Source organism: Centruroides vittatus, unplaced genomic scaffold, assembly GCF_030686945.1.
Source record: "Centruroides vittatus isolate TY-2023 unplaced genomic scaffold, ASM3068694v2 contig_12, whole genome shotgun sequence".
NCBI lineage: Eukaryota > Metazoa > Arthropoda > Arachnida > Scorpiones > Buthidae > Centruroides > Centruroides vittatus.
This window is the reverse complement of record NW_027120767.1, coordinates 487,154-509,792: the sequence shown is the minus strand read 5'-3', so window position 1 is coordinate 509,792 and position 22,639 is coordinate 487,154. Positions and strand designations below refer to the sequence as shown.

The 22,639-nt window shown below is 28.3% G+C and overlaps 1 protein-coding gene across 5 annotated transcripts in view; it reads right to left on the bottom strand.

The window, feature by feature from the left end:
* LOC136983409 (zinc transporter ZIP10-like) overlaps positions 1 to 21,735 on the bottom strand; it is a 34,499-nt gene extending 12,764 nt beyond the window's left edge. Inside the window, exons 1-7 of one of the 5 annotated variants that reach the window (XM_067280166.1) lie at positions 21,664 to 21,735; positions 5,832 to 6,353; positions 5,609 to 5,748; positions 5,097 to 5,274; positions 4,856 to 5,025; positions 4,575 to 4,739; positions 4,381 to 4,501 (exon numbers count right to left, since the gene is read on the bottom strand). In XM_067280166.1, coding sequence (XP_067136267.1) covers positions 4,381 to 4,501; positions 4,575 to 4,739; positions 4,856 to 5,025; positions 5,097 to 5,274; positions 5,609 to 5,748; positions 5,832 to 6,255 — 1,198 coding nt within the window. In that variant the 5' untranslated portion in view covers positions 6,256 to 6,353; positions 21,664 to 21,735. Of the gene's footprint in view, positions 1 to 4,380; positions 4,502 to 4,574; positions 4,740 to 4,855; positions 5,026 to 5,096; positions 5,275 to 5,608; positions 5,749 to 5,831; positions 6,354 to 7,037; positions 7,299 to 9,082; positions 9,206 to 10,857; positions 10,961 to 16,120; positions 16,227 to 21,663 lie in introns of those variants that run through there. The other 4 variants (XM_067280159.1, XM_067280132.1, XM_067280150.1 and 1 more) reach the window with 4 other exon arrangements.
* Between the last annotated feature and the right edge of the window lie 904 nt (positions 21,736 to 22,639).

The following is a 22,639-nucleotide window of genomic DNA, read 5'->3' as shown; positions in this document are numbered from 1 at the left end:
AGTAATTAGCTAATTTACTTAGTTATTTTATTTACTTGTTAGCCATTGGATGCTTACCCCCTGACACTCCCTATATGAAAAAAGGACATATGTTTTTCACATAACTTTTTTGAGTATAAGTATACCAATTGAAATTTTAAAATTTTAGTATGTTTTTCTATATAATTAAACGAATTAGCACCGTGGAATCTTTTACTTTCTCCTCCTCTTCGTTCTTGTGATAAATTCTCTGATAAAAATAGTCTTTTGTATATGATTAATGCAAAAAGCAAGCTTCCACCTGCTCTAGAAACACCTGCACGCAGACAAAACGGCATAAATTTTACCTTAAAATTTTATATTTAAGACCTTATAAACATTAAAAATAATTAAAAATAGTTTGAAAAACAAATTTTACACAATACGGAATCGATTAATATAAGATTTATGTGAATTAATAACTAGTTATTTTAATAATTGTTAATTACATTAACATTTCAGGTACAGTATCGAGATAAAAATAGCTCGAAATAAACACGACATTGCATCATATCTGTCGATAATAAATAATATCACGTACTTCCTTATACAATACAATACTTTATGTTTGTTTAGTTGCGATAATTATATAATACAGACGTTTCTAAAACCGTATTTTACAATTGAATGAATATAATAACGAAAACATCGAGTTAAACAAAGGAATGTCTCTGTATATAAGCTAGTGTTCGGAACTCGTTCGAAAATATTTTGAATATTAAGAAGGCAATTTTATTCAAGTATCATAACAACTCAAGGACGAGAATGTAGCTAGACCTATGTAGTAGAGGGGTGGCTTTACTATAGCAGCCTTATAATGGAGGTCTGGTTAAAGAGGAAAAGGAAAGGGATCGGGTCAATTTTTTAAATATTATAAACGGTTAAAATCTGATTATTTACATCTTGTAAACAGAATTTAGTTATTTGGAATAATAGGGATGCTCAGGGTGGCTGAGCCATCCCCTGGTTCCTCCAGCTACGGGCTTGTTCAAGGTCATATTTCTAGTAGGATTTGTATATATAATTTTCGATTGATTTGGATGAAATCTGACGAAACAGAATGAACGAAACTGAATCTTTAAAAAATTTTATTTAAAGTCCAACCGAATTGTTCAATCATTCGTTTTTTTTTTTTCACGTTTAGTTCAGTCTAAAAGCAATTGCGAAATGTTCGAAAGTAATTGTTTATTAATTTTACGACAGCTTTTCCTGCCAGCATTGCTGACATTGAGACTGAATTCAATAATTGCAAAAGCCAATCAAACAATACCATAATGAATAATTTAAATAAAAAGCGACGTAAATAATTACTTTCGAGTATTGTATTGTTTGTAATGTGATGATTTACAACTTTCCTATTATAAAAGAAGCGTCGACGAGGTTATTTATAAAATTAGAATTTATAAATATTTCGACAAGCATTGACAAATTATTTAAAAGAACTTTCGTATTACACCCTTTATCTATAATTAAGCGAAGGGTTAATGTTACCTATGGTTTCAAGATGGCGGCTCGTCTCTGATTCCAGCAAATAGAAGAAGGGAAATAGTGAGGACGCACGTTCTAACCTAACCTAACCTATTCTAATAAATTACCATAATTATTACCAACAAAATTATTAGAATAGGTTAGGTTAGGTTAGAACGTGCGTCCCCACTGTTTCCTTGCTGAAATCAGACGAGCCGCCATCTTGGAACCATAGGTAACATTAACCAAGCGAAGGATTGCAGAAAGTAAGAACAATAGTAAATTTAGTAAAATAAGACACAAATTTCAAAATTATGAGACGGGTTGCAGAAATTAAAAGAAATTACTGTAAAAAATAAAACACAAGATGCAAAAAGACTTGATTTTAAACAGATTAATTGTGTGTCGTGTAATTTTATGACATCGCATGGAAAACTCTTTATATGCATTATGGCATCACATGGAAAAGATCTTTATACAAATATGCATATAAACTGTAAGTACGTTTTACACTAAATTTACAATTACAAAATTTGTCTTGCGGTTTTCGAATTGTTCATTTTTGTAATAAAGGAGTGCCATTGTACACTGCTTGCAAGTGTTGCATATGCTTATAAAATGACGCATACGTTAATTCATTATTCATTAGCCGGCCCTAGATATAAATATCCCCGAATTTGTCTAATGAGTTTTCAAAGCAGTCCCATAAAAAGCAAACCCATTGCGTTAACATTGTGTTTGCAAACCAGAAAACGACAAAACACCTCGTGATTTGCTGAAATTGGAGTCGATTTGTCGAACGTGTCACGATATTTATCTCGATCTTCTATTTAATTGCTATTAAGAACGTTAAAAATTACGATGATCGTTTCCTTATACAGTAATTGCCACTCATTGTAATTACTTTGAAACTAACCTTTACTAATAACAATAATCGTGAAAGTAATTAGACCACGATTAGTGGAAATTTTAGTTTTGTTGAATCAGATAATTTAAAAGCATGTTTAAAACGTTTAAAAGTAAATTTAATAACTAACTTAGACTTTATTAATTATAATAATAATTACTTGAGTAGTTCATCCAGCATTATTTACCGGCTATTATTAGCAATAGTTCATTAGCGAAATGCTCGTATTCATAATGATTTTGAAAATAAACGCATCTGCACTGTACACCACGATAAAGTATTTGCAGAGATTCTTATATCTGAGCATTTGTTAGACCTAGACTATCTTTATGTTGATTTTCTTCAATTTCATCAGAAAATGCTCCAGAGCATGCTTCAGTAACAACTTTCTCATAGCAGACATGAAAATTTCCTTGTCAGTTGCCAATCTTTTGCCACATCTTTTGGAGTATTGCTTATGATATTCTCTTCAACAGACGCAACTTCAGATGTCTCTATGCCTATTTTTAATAAACCATCCTTTTCGAAAACAATCCTCAACGGTCTTTTCAGACACTATCAAAAGATGTAATGCATCAAGTATGAAGATTCTTTAATCGATAGAAATCATATCAGTTTGCCTTTGACAATCATCTGGTTAAATTGATTATGGTCGTTGTACTAACGTTTTTGTTGGAACAACATGGCTTCTAACCAATATTACCTGTTTTGTCAGTTGGCTGTTATCAACCGTCTTAGTAAATTTCAATTTATCGTTAGTAACATAATGATAATTATAAACGAATTTGTGATTACAATAAGCGATATTTGTTTAATTTACACGTCTTGGGACGTGTTGATTCTGATAATATACGACTAATAAATTAAATAAGCGACACACACCGTATATTGGAAATATTCTTAATTTAGGAAATTTGCATTTTTTAATATGCACGTGTGCTCCGAATTTACGGCAAACGAGCATCGGTGAAAACACTTCTCTTGTTTTAATTAGAAATAAAGGGTGTAATTAAAATTAAGAAAAAAATCTGCGAAAATCAAACGTCTGTAACGAATTCCCAAGGACTAAAAATGGATAAATGGTGACTGATTTTGAAGGATTTTTGTTTAATTTCTATTATAATATAAAATTTTCCCTTCGAAAATCATCTTGTATAGTTTTATTTTTAATAGCTGAAAACAAAAATATAAGATCTTTAAAGAAAAATGCTTATATCAAAATTGGATAATAAATCCCCAAAACAATTCTGTCGAGTTTCTAATATTATATAATTTTGTTTTATTTGTTTTTTTTTTTTTTTTTTTGCTTTAAGTCACACTCATTTGGACTCGTAAATATCGAGGACTCTGAATGAAAAGAACATTCGAAAATATAATGTGAAAAATGTATGAAAAATTTAATGCTTCGGAGGAAATTCAATTCCGGAATCACTATCAAACCATATGAATGCATCACCACACCGCCGTAAGTTTTAGATTACAGGGTCTACTCATGAAAAGTTTATCAATTCTCTCAGATAGCTATTTTATCTCCTATCATAAGAAAGGAAACTTGTTTTCTATTTTATAAAAGCTGGAAATATTATATTTATGTTATATATTTTTAGAAACAAAATATATTTTTCATTCTTCTTTTACTGTTTGCACTTTCTTGATAGATCCACAATGCCAATTGTTCCCACTTCAAAAAGAATTTTTAAATTTAATTTTCAAGATAAAAGTTCGGAATAAATTTAATTATGCAATTAAATATTCCTCTTACAACGATTAAAAATTATCCTATCCTATCGATATAGTCAAAACTCTATTCGATCAATCGAAACTAAACGATTAAACTTAACCGTTTTAAATAGAATTAAATTAGAATTTTTTAGGTGTACATATGTAAATGTTTTAAGTATATTTATAAGCAAAACCTTTACAGGAAATCATCAGAGTAGATCTTATATAAGAGAATTAATAATGTATATTGTTATCGATTAACTTACTTTGAAGTACTTCTTTATCTTCAGAACTATTTCTGTAGGAACTTCTTCTATAATCAGATAATTTCTCTCCGATATTAATTTCTGGTTTTCTATCGCGAGTTTCTAATTGAAGACGTATTCGCTAAATAAAAAGAAAAATAATTTAAGTATAACTTTAAATAATTCATATACGGATTATACGAAAATAATTTTACCTTTGCTTTCCTCTTCTGACGAAATGAAGCAAAAGAATTTAATAATCTTTCAGCCAGAAAGAAAAAATAAACACCACCCAATGCCACTAACCCTCTAAACACCATGGCTTCTTCTTCGTTGCTGGCTTCCTCACCATGGCTATGTTCGTCGGCAACGGTCATAGCCTGTTCAACGATCAAAAATATGCTATTACACTGTTTTCTGTTAAAATTGCTTTATATCTTTCATAAATTAATAATAAAGTTTGATTAATTGTTTCAGAATACGATATAAATCTTACGTGAGGAAGAAGATGCAAGAGAGCATCTCCTGATAAACTTCCAATAGCCAAACCAACTAAAAACTGTAATAATGTTTGGTAGAAGACCTTCTGCATGATTGGTATGACTGCCACACTCAATAAACCACACAAACTGATTACAATAACGGCCAAAGACGAATAGAGCCATACTGTAAAAGAAAAGCCGAAATTGACACCCTTAAAGATTTTTAAATTATCTTAATTTAAAAAAAAAAATTACCATCAGTCGTGGATGCTGCTAGATGCATATTGTTTGTGCTATAGTAAGATGATATTTCTATACAATGCCTCTGGTCTAATTCGTAGATAATTGCTGGACAGAGATGGAGAAAACCCATCGGCGATATCTTATTGTGGATGTTAAAAGTTTTCAATATTTCAGCGGCACTCAAGCAGCCCTATTAATAAACCATTTTAAAATTATATGGTTTTTTTACATAGGAAACAATACATAATTTGGTTAATGTTACCTATGGTGCCAAAATGGCGGCTCGTCTCCGATTCCAGAAAACAGAAGAAAGGAAACAGTGGGGACTCACGTTCTAACCTAACCTAACCTATTCTAATAAATTACCATAATTATTACCAACCAAATTATTTGAATAGGTTAGGTTAGGTTAGAACGTGAGTCCCCACTGTTTCCTTTCTTCTGTTTGCTGGAATCAGAGACGAGCCGCCATTTTGGCACCATAGGTAACATTAACCCAAAATTTTCGTAAATTATAGACTTACTTGTTCCCGAACTACAACCACATTATTATCCTGATTAGCAAATTCGTGATGCTGTTGAAACAATGATGTTATATTTATAAATTCTGGCATATAATGCCAAATTCCAGCTCCAGAATTGTTCAGTTTATTTTGATCCGTTTCTGTAAAATCGAATTATTTTTTTAGAAAATTTGAGGTACTTTCTAAAATTATCTGTAACAAGTATAAAAGGAAAGAAAAATACCCGTTGATTTGTGATTTTCATGATGATGATGATTATGGTCATCGTGAGAAACATGGTCGTCTTGATTCATTAATTCTGGAGGAGCAGTACTTCCTTCTGCATGTTGTGATTTTAGTGACGGCGTATGTTCGTGATGAGGATGATTATTTTTAAATCCGTTATCATCCTCTCTGTGGGACGATAAATCGTGATCTTTGATGATGATTCCACCGAGATTTAGATTCTCTAGAAGATGCTCAAATCCTTCGAAGGTCATGACTCCATTGTAACCATATTTACTAAATAATTCCGTCAGGAAAAATCTGTGATCCGGAATATCTCCGGTTTGATTGTGCAGAAGATCATGATCAGAATGAGACATTTTTAGTACTTCTTGTTGGCGGAATGCCCGAATGGTGGCGATGATTACCGTGGCAATGAACATTTTCCAAGCGGAATACCAAAAAGAGCATGCAGCAAACGTGTACTGGTACTGAACGCATGTTGCAGGTCAAAAACTCGAAATCTTCTTAAAATTCAACACTGAAAAATAATTATTTTTAATTTAAAAAACAAAAACATCATTAAATTATCATAGGAAAAAAATGAATAATTGACTACTCTACACTACTCCAACTTTAACTTATCTAATCCACCCGATAAGAATACTCTTATCTACGAAATGAATAGATCAAGAAGTCCATTTTAAAATAACTAATCTAATTGAATTAACATTTTTACACACCTTAAATATTAATTCTTAACGCAATTTGAGTAAGTTCTACCATCAAATATCCATTGCAATGTCGACTTTTCTTTTTCTTATCATCCAAATTTCCATAAGAGCTTAATCCTTTCTTTTATCGCTAATGCACAAATGAGCTCATGAATCACTAGTTAATTATCCTATTAGTGTAATCTATGGATATTTAAATCCAGGAATCAAATTTATACAATCCAATCTATGTCATTGATCGCTTAATACGATATTGTATCGCGTGCTGAAAGAATTTCAATTCTTGCTATGGTCAATGCTCTATACTTTACAAATATTAAATAATGCGGTCTTATTTTTAAAGAAATACAATTTCTGTAGAAAAATACTAAACTTTAAACCACTGTTTAAGCCTTCTGTTTCAATTAAGCTTATGAGATAAAACGAGATTTCTATTAATGCAAGGCGATACCTTCGTACAAACATCGAAAATGATAAAAATGGCGACTTACCTAATAATAATTTATAAAGAAAAATTAAAATTGATAGAGTAAAATTTGGAAAAACTTCGGAAATTTGTCAAAGTGTCTATCATTGAAAATACTCCGTCAGATTTAGTCTATCGTTTTATCAAAACTACACAAGAGAAGTAACGTGTGCAGTGATATCTTCCATGAAGTTTTGGGGTCAGGTCGGCCAAATTTCTCACAAGGTTATTTAACTGATAATAATTCCATAAACATTCAAAAATCCAAATTAAATCGGACAGATGATTCATTTCATTTTTTTAGCTCAAGCATTTAATTAATTAATTCCATAAAGTACAAAGCACTCTATCCAGTCAATGTAAACTGGATACTTATTGTTATTTAATAGAAGAATTAGACACTTAAAAATTCACAAATTCAAAGATAAAATGATTAATAATTGGGAGGAGTACTTTAGTGGCTGTGGTTTGATGGAAAACTTTTGTTATAGATAAAAATATTGCGAAATAATACGATAAAATTATCTATTTATAATGAATACAATAAACAGAATTTATCTATACGATTATTTTAAAATAATATGCAAGGTTGAAGTATAAGAGATTCCCTAAGATTCTTCTATTATTATAATTTTTTTTTATTGTACTTTGTAATGACACAAACGTGTGCTATTTGTCTTTCTCTTTTCTTCTGATAAAGATTAGTGAATTCAAATTATAATTGGAAGAATATATTGGAGATAAAAATATATAGCAAAGTGTACAAGAAATAAATTAGATTTATGACTGAGATAATTAATTATTCATTAGTTTTGGTCAAAAGCCAGAAATGGTAATGTTCATACAGTACTGTACTTTGATGGTTTGATCAATAACTAATGTTTCTACATAAAATTCGACTTTACAAGTCTGTAAAAGAATAAAAAGAATGACAATTTCATTCGAATAACACGCGATTATTGGACATTCACATTTATAAAGTGAATATTTAGATTTATTTATCTTATAATTTATGTTTTATAAATCTAACTCAGATAGGGACTTTCATATTCTTTCAAAGATCTATTTTATTTTTAATTGTAATAAAACGTCTTTTTTTTTTAATTTTTAACAATTTTAACGAGTTGTTGAACTCTTGTAGCATGTGCCATTAATTATTGCTGTCGTTTACTTACGTGTTTGTTAAAAATCGAACCGTTTTTAATCAAATAGAATTTTTCTTTTTATCTTATCTATTTTTAACCTTAAAAATTAGATTTCTTTTTGTTAATTTAAACTTTCCTTCGTTAATTATCATCCCTTTAATCAGATTTTGGCAACTGATGAAAGAGTAGAACTCATATTTACCTTTCAGACTTCTAATCGATTAAATTAAAGTTAGTTTGAGTAAGATTTGAACATTTTTCTTTCATTTCTTGAACAGTCTGACGGTATTAAATGCTAATTCAAGTCATTTCTACAATATTTTGATATTTATTTTTATTTTCTGCACGATAAACAATATCTGACTAACTTTGTCATTACAACTAATGATACGAGAAGTCTTTGACGTCCATATTTTATCAATTAATGGATATATCAAAGTTGCACAAACTTAACTTTCACAATTTAAGTAAATATACTGTTTACAATTGCAAGATTTAGCAAGAATTTTTAATTATTTAAGCCAAAAATTACACGTTTTAAGAAGAAAATACGCATATTATCGTTAATTAATAGATTTACATTAATTAAAATTGGAAATTAGTATTAAAAATGGTAGAAATATAATAATTTTTAAGGGAAGGAAACATAAGATACGTTCATTTGTTATCGCAGTATCTTTCACAAAATCTGTGAAAAGAGCTTAATGACGTGTTTATGTCACGTGTATTTTCTTATCTATAAATTTACACAACATTTAAATAAGTTAAATTAATAAAATATACCTGTAACTTCACACCATTTACGTGGGAAGAAATAAAAATAAATCGTAGTTAAGCTTACTTGCGAACGTAAAAGGTAAAACGACGTTCGCCTGTGATTAAAAATGTTTTTTTTTTTTTTTTAAATTAAAAGTAATGTTCTTACCTTTGTTAATTTAAACGAAATTCGAGCTTATCTTAATTTTTCTCGAAATAAATAAAACGAATTCCCAACAACTCGTCCAAGTACTTAACAATGTTGTTCTCTACTGATAATCATTAAATGAGATTTAGGAGAAAGGATGTTGTTGTGATGTCACATCCCTCATAATCCGCAGCTTCCTTTTGTCGAAAAAAGTATAAGCGAAACCAGTTAGCTTAATTATTAATTAGAGGATATTTTTATAAGTGGAACAGTTTATTTGACACACATAAAATTTTCCTTCGAATAAATTAAGGCCAATACATTTAATATCCCTATAAAGGATGAAGATTTTGAAAGATTTATCAAAAATACCTTAATTTCGATTCTTTCTCTATTAAAATCATTGTATAATTTCCATCTTTTTGTTTAATTAGACAAGAATTTTAATCAACAAACAGACAGAAACTTTACTGAAAGATGGGATTTATTTTATTTTATTTTATTTTATTTTTAACGTCCAGAAATCTTAATTAAAATTAAAATTTTCTTATTTGAGACATTAAATTACATTTTCTAACGAAGAAAACTCGAGACATACAAATGTTAAGTAGTAAAAAATTCGATTTAAATTAATTCTTAGATAATAAGATGTAATGTTGAATATAAGCATAAATAATTGCATGTAATTTAATGCAATTTTTACGCACCTTTTTCAATTACTCGTGTTGAATTTTTTCGCTTTAATTTATGCAGAAATTTTGTAAAATATCATCAATTAAACTATAGAAAAATTGAATAAATGTAATATTAAAAATCATAAAATATAAACTGCCAATAGAACAAACTCTGCATCATTGATTAACATGAAAGGCGTGGTTGTGGACTCGACATAAACAAAACGACATAACAGTCACAAAAAATAAATAAATAAATAAATAAATATATACAAAAATAAATAATTATCAAACTGGAAAATTCAAGTTTCGAACAGCTTATGAATTATAATAATTAATCGCATAGGAATTTAATTTGAATTATTCATGCAAACAAAGATTCATTCTTACATTTCCAGATAAAGAACTTCTGACAAGAAAAAGAACTTTTATATAAAAAAAAGGCACGTTGAATTAGATTTTAAGTAATAAAATGTCGAAAATTAAAACTCAGAATGAAAATATCAAGGACAGTTCTATGCCAAGGATATAATTAATTCCTAGATAAATATTTCAAGGATAGCAACTGTTAACGTTGCTTTCACTTAGCAAAGATTCAGTTTAATGGCCTTCTTAACAAATAAACATTCTTAGGAAAGAGAAAAATATGTAGTAGACCAATAAAACAAGCTCCAATCCTTATATTTTCGTGTCTTTTTATAGATACGCCGTTATCTCTATCGTGTATTTTTTCGTTCGTCTATATACAAAGTATAAACAAAGTACAAAAAAAAGGGTCGTTAAACTTACAGATTAGATTAAAGTTATTAAAATTAATATAACGTCGCTGTCTTGCAGCTTTAAAAACGATTATATTAATTAATATGCATTTATTTGGATTAACTATGCTATTCTTTTGTTAAATATATTAAGTGTAAAGCATGCAATTGTTGCAAAGACACGGCTTAAAAATTATTAATGGATTTACATGTTATTAATTTAACTTTCTATCGAAAAAACTCGTAAAAAGTATATAATTTATACTAGAAAATTAAGTGTAAAGAACATACACGAAGAAGAATTAATACAATTTATATTTAAAAAAAAAAAGGAGTAAGTATGAAGTAAATATGCCCTACTTACGAACGCGTGGCTTGAATTTAGTCATTGCTTTGTAACCAGATTGTCAAAAAGAAGAGTTATATAGGAGTCATTTTTTGGCAAGAATACAAATAGAAGGGTTGGGTGGAAACCTTGGCTTTTACATACGTAAGAATTGCCCCCAAGTTATAGTTTATGATGTAATATCATGTGACATACGAAGTAGTTGAAACCTTGACAGTGCCAACTCCTCCCAACTCAAAGTATAAAATATTCCGTGAGAAAAACAGTAAACAAAACACTTTAATTGCTACATATGATAATGAAGATGCTCTTAAATACACCGAAAATCTTTTATTTATACCTTTTAATATTTATATTTTAATTATAAGCATTATTTAGGAAATATATACAGCACACCATAAACCTAAAATGTATAAAATTATAAGCTTAGATTATGATGCGCTGGTGATAAATTCGGTATATTCTTGTGATGTGTAATGATAAACTATGTGTAAAGTATATATTATATATAGTATACGAGATATATATATATATAATATAAATGACAATATTGATATAATATAATTTATAAAGACAAATTGTGTATTGATAATTTCTGAAAGCCTATATATTATATAAAGAATCGACGAGTTTAGTACAATACGAATAATAAATTTCTATATAACGTACTTCATCTTACAGTGAACACATTGTACGAATGTACAATGTGTTCACTGTAAGATGAAGTACGTTATATAGAACGAATGTAATATTAATTAATTAATATTACTACACAGAATCAATAGAAACTTACATAAAATCATGTTTTTGAAGTGAAATGCATACATAATACATTACATAGGTGCTATATATATATTCATTAGGATTAATTAATTATTGCCTACGTTATATACATGTTACATACACGCAAACTCGCGCAGATTCCATTCAATCTTGTGACCTATAAAATGCAACGTATAAGAGGCCTTTCATCTTTCATAAAAGCATATGAGGCCTTGAACTTTAGCCTAACGTGTGAAGAACTGGACTCTAAATTGTTTAGTGTATGTGTAAATCCTACCCTGTATTACACGAGTATACACATATACAGTATACTTATTTAATTGTATAATTAATTTTTTTAAATTTTGTCCACTTCTTTCCAGTATTTAGAAGAAAAATGTGACTAAAACTAATTAGATTCTAAAATAAAATCGATTTAAATAATCTAAATTGAATAATTTAAAAGTAAATAATGAGTTTCTGGAATCAAATTTTTTGAATTAATCATGCAACTAAAATTAACTTTAACATAATTAATGACGATAAAGAAATTTCGTTAGAGTTTTAAAAAATAAAAATAAATTATTATGTAAACATAATTGAATTTTGAAATCATTTTATGTGAAAATATAAGCATAATGGATTAAAGTTAAAGAATCTTTAATTAAATACTTATTACAGAGCTTGTAAGAATTTAGTTGTTTAGGTTTTAAAATTCATCATATAATAAAACCACTGAACAGTGCTGGCAATTGGTCGTGTGTTCACGGACACGTGAGTTGTCCGAATTTTCTGTGTCTAACACTTAATTAGGGGCCCTAGGGCCCATTTTCCCATAGGAAGTCCTCCCGGGTGGATTACCCCAGTGCCGTAACTCGCCATTTCCGTGCCCTGTGCAAAAATTAGCATTTAGGCCCCTTAATTAATAAGGTTTGGTAAAATAATATAACAAATACATGCATTTTGGGCCCCCCTTTCAAGTGGTCCCTGTGCGGGTGCACCTGTTGCACCTGCCTAGTTACGGCACTGGGATTACCCATGTATTACGTTGCCGCATCCCATTAATCCAATCCATTATATGAAAATTTTCATATATTTACACAGTTTCTTCGAGAAGTATTTTATTATTTAATGTTAAATACCACCTCTAAACGGCAGCCATTTTTTTCGGGAACTTTATTTTTTGAACAAAAATCCCTTCAAAGTATTCATTTCCTTGTTTGGAGGTGGACATTTTTAGGTTAGACAGAGTTAAAGAAGTCCTCTTTTCCATCATTTGCTTCCATAAATGTTCGGTACACAAACATAGGAACAGTGCTGGATTTACTAATAGACAAATGTCTAGGGCCCGTAATTCGGAAGGGCCCGGCTTCAGTACAGAAAAAAAATATATAGGCTAAACAATAAGTGAATAATAATAAAATATTCTATTAGTGTTTGTATTCGCCATCATTAATAAAAACTTTAGGTGACATTATTAAAGGTTTGTTTAGAAGTAACTAATTTAACTGGGCCCCAATTTAAATTTTGGTAAAGGCCCTAGAGGCTTAATTTGGCACTGTTTAGGAATGTTGATAATTTAAAAATTAACGCGAGATATCCAAATTATTCGCGAAAAACCGTGAAAATGGGATCCGGATCCCTCAAATGACCATCGCTATTTTCCTTCTCTACACGCATTTCGGCTCTCATTTTTGAATTAATATTTTTGTTAGGCAAAAAATTTTCATTTTAAAATTAAATTATATTGTTTTTAAATTGTTATAATATTCATAATATAATGTTTTTGCATTTATTTTGTATGAAGCAAGCATTGGTTTAGACGAATATTCACAAATTACATCTTTATAATAGAATAATCACTTAGGTTTTTCCTAAATGTACATAATTCTCAATTAGACTCAGAGAAAATTTTACATTTTATTTTATAAATAATTTATTCTTATTCATTTTATTAAAGTTTTTTATGAATAAAATAAATAAATAATCGAAAATCTGAATTATAAATCAAAGTATTGGTGTGTAAGAAAAAGAATTTAAAATTAAAAATAAACAAAATTATAATTTAATATAAAACGTAGGAAATAATTTAATTTAAGATAAAGAAAAACAAACAAATGCTTAAAATCCAGGGAATTTGACAACAATTCAATTTGCACCATAAATAAATACAGGAATAAAATATTATATAAATATTAAATAAGAAAATATTAAATAAAATAATTAAAATAATCCAAAAGAAAAACTTTTGGAAAAATAATGTTTATATTTACATAATATTCAATACAAAATTATTTCTAAATTCATATCATGAATTTAATAATTTCAATATCTTTGAATGTATAATTACAATTAAAACATGCAAAATAATGATATTAATATTTTTATATATTATATTATTAAAATAATAAAATAATATAAGTAGCAATCATACTACTAAATACTTGAGTGTCAATGTTTCAATGATTTAGCATTTTTTCTAATATTAATCCTTACATAATAATTTTCAATCTATTATAAAAAATAATAATATTTCCAAACACGTCACTTAATTAATTAATTTTTAATTTAATTTAACATTAATTAATTAAAACTTAATTAAATAATTATCTATTTTATTTACAGACAACACTTCTATATTTATATAATAATATTTACTTAAAAAGTAAAGATTACATTTTATATATAAGATAATACACACAGAAGTAGTATATAGTATTTCATATACTACTATTATTATTGCACTATTTTATAGTGCAATAACAATAGTAGTAGTAATATAATATTATATATTAAACCATACATATACATACATACATAAAAATTAATATAATTTTTATTAAAACTCTTCTTTTCTTTAATAACCTTATAAAAGTATTTTAATGACTATAATTACATTATTAAGCAGTTCTTTTCTCATAAAATTAAATTATGTAGTATTAATTCTCAGAAATAAGCATAAACATTTTTTACAGAGAAAAAAAAATCTCTTAAAAATAAGAATAAATAAATGTATTTATACATTTAATTTTAGATATTATTTATTTATATCCTTATAAATATATTAAAATCAAAGCTGTTCTACCAGTAGAAAAACTTGTTCTTAAATACTCAATTAAATTTTAACAACTTTAATTCAAGTTTTATTGAAATTTTTATATCATTAATCATTTAAAAACAAATCAATTTATTATTAATTTCATAAATTATAATTGTTTAATCTTAAATTAGTCATATAAATATAGTTTTATCTATAATTTATAATTTGTATATTATTATTATTATTATGAATTTATATTAGTTATTAACTCTAAAAAGAACGTAATGAAAGGTATTAAATAAATTATAATTTAAAATATTTTAAATATTATTTATAATTAGTTTTTTAATTGTTTAATACACTTCATCAATGTACTGTACAGTACATAACCAATCCAGTTTAAAACCTTCAGTCCTGTTGCACTATTTTTCTATGCATTATAAATTAAATTAATCAGAAGCTAAACTGACATTTTTATATGTAATTTAAGCAACATTTCTTAAATATATAAATAATAAATTTGCTTAAATATAGATTATGTGAGCTAATTAAGGATCTAGGCTGGAGAAAGGAAGAGAGTGAGGAGATGAGAAAGAGAATTGCAATTATATTATAGGAAACATCAATTTTTTTTTTTAAAAAACGAAAACTTAAAATTTAATGAAAATTATAAGAAAAAGAACTTTAATTGTGTATCTATTTAAATATTATTAAAGTCTGTAGTAAAGTTTTCTAATTTAATTTGCCAAGCTTTCTTTAAGTCTCTAGAGGAAAAGATAACATTTCAGGCGCAAAATGCAAAATAAAAATCAATTTTCTTACATTAAGCGGTACATTTTACTCAATTATACATTTTTAAATAAATTAATTCATTAGTATATGTTTAACATATGACGAATTGTGAGGAAAAAAAAAAAAATGTAAGAGCTACGAGAGAAAAACTTACCAATAAAAATTAAATTGAAAATACCTTCTAGAGCCTTTATTTTACCAATTATCTGACATCGATTCTCTCGTATATAAAGGCATTTCTTAAAATAAAAACATTCTTTGAATTTTCCCACAGATTTGTATATAGAAAATTTCCCACTCTAACACATATTATATATTTAACTAGAATGATTTAATAATATAGAAAGACATTAATCAGGAAGCGGCCATCTTGATATAATTGCTTAACTGTTTCGTTTGTTAAAATATATTAAATAATTTTATAAGGATAATGGATTAATTGTCACAATATTACATTTGTTTTTTGTTTTATATTCAATTAAACTATCGCACGACATATCGAAAGACACTGCTTTACTTATATAATTAACCGTATTAAATTAGCTACTGTAGCATTACTTTTAAACTAATTTATATTATTTTCTGAATAATATTTTTAATATTTATTTATTTATATAATTTGTAATGAACTTACTCCATTTATTATTAATAAAATAAATAATACCAAATAGGAAATTTCTATAATACGTCACGGTTTATAAATGAAACCATTAATCAAATGGAAAATTATCCAATTATAAAAGTTATTTCTCAATACGTTCCTTTCATAACTGTTTGTAATTTTCGACAATGATAGCTGTATTCGTCATACGTATTTGTAATACAACGCCGTGTAGATCGTTACAATAATAAAACTCTTGTTTGATTGACGGATAAATTATCCCACACCTTGAAATGTCATAGAGAAGGAGGAGGAGGAGGAAAAAGATTTTGGGATGGGTCAAATTATATTTTCATTATTCATGTATCAGAGAAGAGGAAGGCCAGTAAATCTAATCTTACAAAAGTAAGAACCTGTTAAATATTCACATTTTAAAATATTGAGATCACGCTCACTCGTCATCATGATTTACTTGCCTTAACTTAGAGAATAACAAGAGAACTTTCTACAGATGAAGACAAACCCATATATAATTATAATAAAATATTCTCTATTTTAAGGAGAGTAAACTAGTGTGGTGATACACCAATATAATTTTGTATATTTGTAGATAGTTATAAGCCTAATATTTAATCCTTCAATTCTTTGTTCTGTCTCTCCTTTGTTTCTCGATCTTTCTATTTTCACTTTCCTTGCGGGTGGGACAGTCCTTTCCCAGGAAGTAAGGGGGAGGACAAAAGAAGAAAAAGACCCTGAGGCAAAAGAACGGGAGTAACGGTCATTCTTGGTTTGGAGCTGGGACGGAGCAGACGTGGAGAAAGAATAGGATCGGCTCGTTCAGCGAAATAGAGATCTCGAGGACACATCGTTATTCCATATCCCTTCTTATATATAATTCTATATATCTATCTAACTCTTCTTCACCCTTTATATAGCATGTAAGTTAGTTTTAACCCTAGTTTGTAATATTCCGGTGAATATCCTATTTGTAACTCGTTATAAATTTGTCGCGCTTATAGTGTGTGAACCACGTGTTCCCCTTTGTTATTTTTGTCTCCTCCTTCGCCTACACGTGTGAGGTTTCAAGTCGGAATTGTAAAAGAATCCTGCGTATCATCACGCGAGGTGGAAGAGTGTTTTGTTGATTGTTGTTTTTTTTCCACATTAAACTTAAAGTTTTGTTTTATTGTAAATTTGTCCTTTCGTTGGCCATACACTCGCGTGACTTAACACTAGACTAAATCAATTTCGGTTTTTCTTCTTCCATAAAATATAAAGGACGTCACTTCATAAGGATTTTTATAACGTTGCGAGAGTAATTTATTACTAAATCGTGGTAAATATACAGTATTTTATTGAGAAATTATAATGAATTACAAAAATTCATTCAAAGAGAATCTTCGTTATCAGACATTTTTTGACTCTCGACATTTAAAATATCAATAAGAGAATTGACTTATTCCGAAATCGTGTCTTCTTTTAATTATTCTTTACTTCACAACTGGATGCACAGGTAGACACTGGGCAAAGAATGATAAAGATGCCTAGTGTCTACCTATGCGCCCAGTTGTGAAGTACTCTATTATTTACCACGATTTAGTCATAAATTACTCACGCGATGTTATAAAAATTCCCTATGAAATGACATCCTTTTGATTGATGATAATTGGTAAATATATTTCTATGCGAAAGTTTAAGTTTATTTGGGCTTACATGAGATTTTGCCAACGTTTCTCAAAGTGGAAAGTTATCAGGTTTCGGGTTTTAGTAGGATGAATTCTAATCCGCTAATTTCATGCTTTTACAACATCTTTCAATGTTTACCAAACTCCATAATTAATTTGATAAGGTTACTCCTATGATTCTTCTTCCAGAAAAAACTTAGTTAAGAAATTTAATTTGTTATTTCTTGTTTAAATTACTTTAACATCAGATTAGATAGAGATAATAAGTTTATCTTTAACCTTTAAAAATATAACTAAATTATACGCTTCGTTAAACTACATGTTTTTATTTATGCAATTCTTTCAATTAGCCCAAAAAAATTAAAAAAATAAATAAATAAAAAGCTGGATTTCTTTTTTTAAATAATTATAATTCTTGCCTAAATTTTTGAGTGTTTTTTGGAGAAACCAAATCGTCTACTGTTATAATAAGGGCTTTGAGAGAAAGGGGAAGTCGGGCTGTAGCCCTTGGGACCGATACTAGAATTGGTTTAATAAAATTTTAATTATGAAATGTAAAAAATCAATTGATGTAATTTAAAATGCATAAAGAAAAAAGATAAGAATTGCAATAAAGCAAGAGCTTCGTGTTAGCCGTGGGCCCTCCTAGCCTCGGGACTAGTGAATTCTCTCCACGGCCCTGATTACATTTTTAATTCTGCATCTTCGTAGATAATAGCGAGGTTGAGGCCGAAGTTTTCAACGCGAAAACGTGTACGTCGGACGTTCAGCGCCGCCTTCCTGTAAGCCCAGAAGTTTGACAGTGGCGTTTGGAACGTCGAGCATGATTCTACTGACGTTCCAAACGCCACTGTCAAACTTCTGGGCTTACAGGAAGGCGGCGCTGAACGTCCGACGTACACGTTTTCGCGTTGAAAACTTCGGCCTCAACCTCGCTAATACTAAAAAGCCAATGCTAAAAATTCACCAAACAAAGAATATTTTATGATAGTTTAATACATTCTAAGTAGGGTTTCTCAAACGGGATTCCGGGATCCCGGTTGTTTTCTTAAGCCGGGAAATATCCCGGGAAATCCCGCAAATTTTTTAAAAATTCACTTTTTTCTTATTTTGTGTTAAAGTTCTAAAAATTTTGCAAATAGAAAGTATAATTAACTCATAAACTGTCAGAATAAATTTTTATTTATTAATTTTAAATCTACTTATTAGTTTTTTAAATTTTTGCTCGTTATGGCATGTTACAAATGGTTAATAATCAATGCATAACTTATTCGTGGCAGGACTCTGAAAATTTTTTACTTGTTTGAGCCTGTAATATCTGGAATAATTGCGCTTATGCTATTTTAGTTTTTAACCATGCCCAGTAGCTTCAAAACTGCGTAACGCCAGGTTGTGCAAATTGGGCAAGGATAGAAACGAGTACCAAGTCTGCAAGTATGAAGTTTTTCTTCATAAACCTAATTATTAAAGACAAACGAACTGTCCAATTATCGGGCTACAAGCTTACTACCGCTATTAAAGCATCTGAGGTAGACAAATCAAGAATACTAGAGAGCAAAAGAAGTACTACAATCTCGAAAATGAACTAGAAATCCTCCAGGCTACGGGTGAAAAAACACATAACATCTGTTTTCTCTTAAATGCATTAAACACGATTCCAATCACATCAATTGAATCGGAAAGGGCATTCTCGGTAGCAAGACTTTTTATTACTAAAGTAAGAATTAAATTGAGTGATCGGAGTATTGCCATCTTTGCTTTTTAAAATCTTATAAAAATTTACAATATTTTGTATCAAAAATTACCTTCTAAGTTAGAAGTTTGATCTAAATTCATTTTTTCTTTAAATTTTCAACTCAATTCAAAGTCACATTTTTTTATTGTTGTACGCAGTTTCCAGCAAACTTCAATAAATTTTTTTCTATTAGTGAACATTTCTACGTAATTCAAAGATAATTTTTAATATCTTACACAGCGTTATTAATATGATTTTGGAGGTTGAAAACGTATTAAATTACTTTAAAAAATGAAAAATAATTACATCATTTCATTTCAAGATATTTTGTATATCTTAAAAATAATTAATTCTATCCCGGGACAAGGAAAAAACCGGGAATCGAGAAACCCTAGTTTTAAGGCCTGCGTAATTTTAATTCTGCATCAGTCAGTACGTTATATAAATCAAATAAATTATTGCGAGTCTGAATTAATTTATTGGGAAAATCAATGACCGACATATTGTGACGAATCTAAGTTATTATATTCGTCACATTGAAATGACGTGGCTTCTGTTAAATTCTTCCAATTAAGTTCAGCATCAATCAGATTATAAAGATAGAAGAACTCCTTGGCACTACATCATTTTAACTGCTGCAAGAGTTAAAACTTCTTCTACTTTGATAGTTTATATCTCTTTTCATCTTCACGTGCCTTACATTTGCTATAAATTAAACTAGATCTCGAAGTATTTTTATTCTAGCAAAGACCTATTTTACACAAAATTGCTTTAACATTATTTATTATTAAAGCAATTTGGCTCACAATATCAAATCAAATTGATTACATCTTAAAATTTCTGATTTTAAGAAAATAAACATTGTAAAAATTCATTTTTCATAATATTCGTAACGTTATAAATAATAATAATAATATATATTTAGCCATTAGGAGTATACCTCGTTGACATGATTTTTTATACACACGAGTAACACAAGTAACAATTCTTAGACTTTAGTTTCGTTAACTGTCTTTAAGATTATTTTAAAAAGAATTAACATATAGTAATTACGTTAATTTGTTTTTTAAATTTAATGACTTGTTTTAGGTTCATACCTTTTCAAACCATTATAATTAGTAATTTCTTCTATAATTAACATATATTGTACGATGATTATATTCACAAATTAATTTGTCTAATTTTATCACCATTTGATTAAAAATATACTTGACAAAATTAAAAATACTGCACAATTCTACCTTAGACATGGTTTGATTTCTCTATAATCTTGTCTGGGAATTCATTTTATATTTATCTCGTTCGTAATTTAACACAATGTTTTAAAAATTAAAAAAAGTCTGAAGCAAAGTTATTTATATATTTGTGAATTGTTTACTAATTAAAAATCGTACAAACAACTGGAACGGGTGTTAAATATTTGGAAGAAAGCTTTTCCCACCGAAACTTATCGTAAATGATTAAGGTTATCCAGTTTTTATTCTATATTCCTATTACGAATATGATTTTTCAATTAGCGATACACATACAAAGCTTCTAGAACGTATAAACTGATGGTTATTTCAGTATTGTCTACCTTTAAAATCGAAATTCCTTATTCAGTAACGATAAACTCAATTGAAAAGATCACTAATTAAATTTTGTTATAGTTATTTTAATTATAATTCGAACAAATTGTATGTATATTTATCTAGCAACCCAGTTTATGAATGTTTTTCTTCTTTACCCTCAAAAATCTTTCTGGTTTGAAGGAATTCGGCGATTACTTTTGCTATTAATTTCGTCTTTAATGCTTCACGAAAGTAAAAACCATCTGGAAGTTCACTTGAATGTCAAATGTTCGGGTAAATCTTCGAAGAATTGTAGAATTTAATGGGTGTTGTTTGAAAATTGAGTCGAATTTCATAATGAAACGGTTCCACCTTTATAATTAAGAATTTGGCAGCGCTTTATCAACAAGTGGGCGTCGTAATACTAAATTATAGCCATGTAAAAATGCTAATTCATACATAAAACAAGAAACATTAGAGATAAATGTGCAAATTAGTCCTCAATACATTTATAAATGTTAAAAGTCGAAAAGGCAGTTAAATCTAAATGACTTCTGACATTTACTTTACAAATGAATTTGTTTTAATGTATATAAATTTTAAAATATGCCTGGAAATAATGATTGGAATAAAGCTTATATATAAAATTTAGAACTTACCTATTAATATGCATGGATAAGAAATGCATTTATTAATATTATAGTGTGTAAATATATATGCATAGTAGCAATTATGAAAAATCACGCAGCGTTGACACGTCGATTTTAACCAATGGCATTTGATGCCATTAAAAATGGTCATGGTCCGTCTGATGTATTGTTAGAGCGTAAATAATTTTCAACTAAAAACTTTTGTTTTCTGAAATTATTTGATATGATATAATAAGTTATAATTATGAAAGAAATATGCCAATTTATTTATTTTTTTACTTTGGAGTTGTTCCCATAAAGAGATGGCTGATGAAATACTCTTTCGTGATCGTGGAAAGTGATCCAACGCCCAGGTCCAATGCCAAGGTCTCGTTCATCCCCATTTTCCGTCCTTGGTTCATTTGATGATGTATATAAGGCATCTGCCCTTGAATATCGCCTTCTATAAAGTATTCAAGGGCAGTCAGGTGATTTCTATTAAGAATATTTAAGAAACAATAAAAGTGTCCTTGTTCCGTTTAGGGTGTTTTCTTTAATTAAATTCCAATACTTCGGTAAGAGCTTTAATTGCATCAATCACATTTTGACGTATTCTCTCATTTCTCTAATCTTGACTGATTCAATTAACGTTATTATTTGGACGAGTGATATGTATAATCAATGACAGGTTACATATGTAAATTTTTTATGAACTACAGGAATTAGCACTTTGTCTTTTGTAATATATCATGGCAACAATAGATTTTTTTCTTATTCACATCGTGTTTTACAATTTATTATGTAAGAGAGTCGACTTTTTTTAATGTAAATTAAAGTAATGAGTTCAGAATAAAACTGCAGAAAAAAAGCTGAGAAATCATTTCATTCTAGAGCTGGTGTTTTGAATAGTGTTATTGTTAAACAATAAAAAATATTTAATGTTTAGAAAATTTGTAATTTCAATTGTATTTATTTATACAAAGTTTCTGTATATTATTCTTAATGT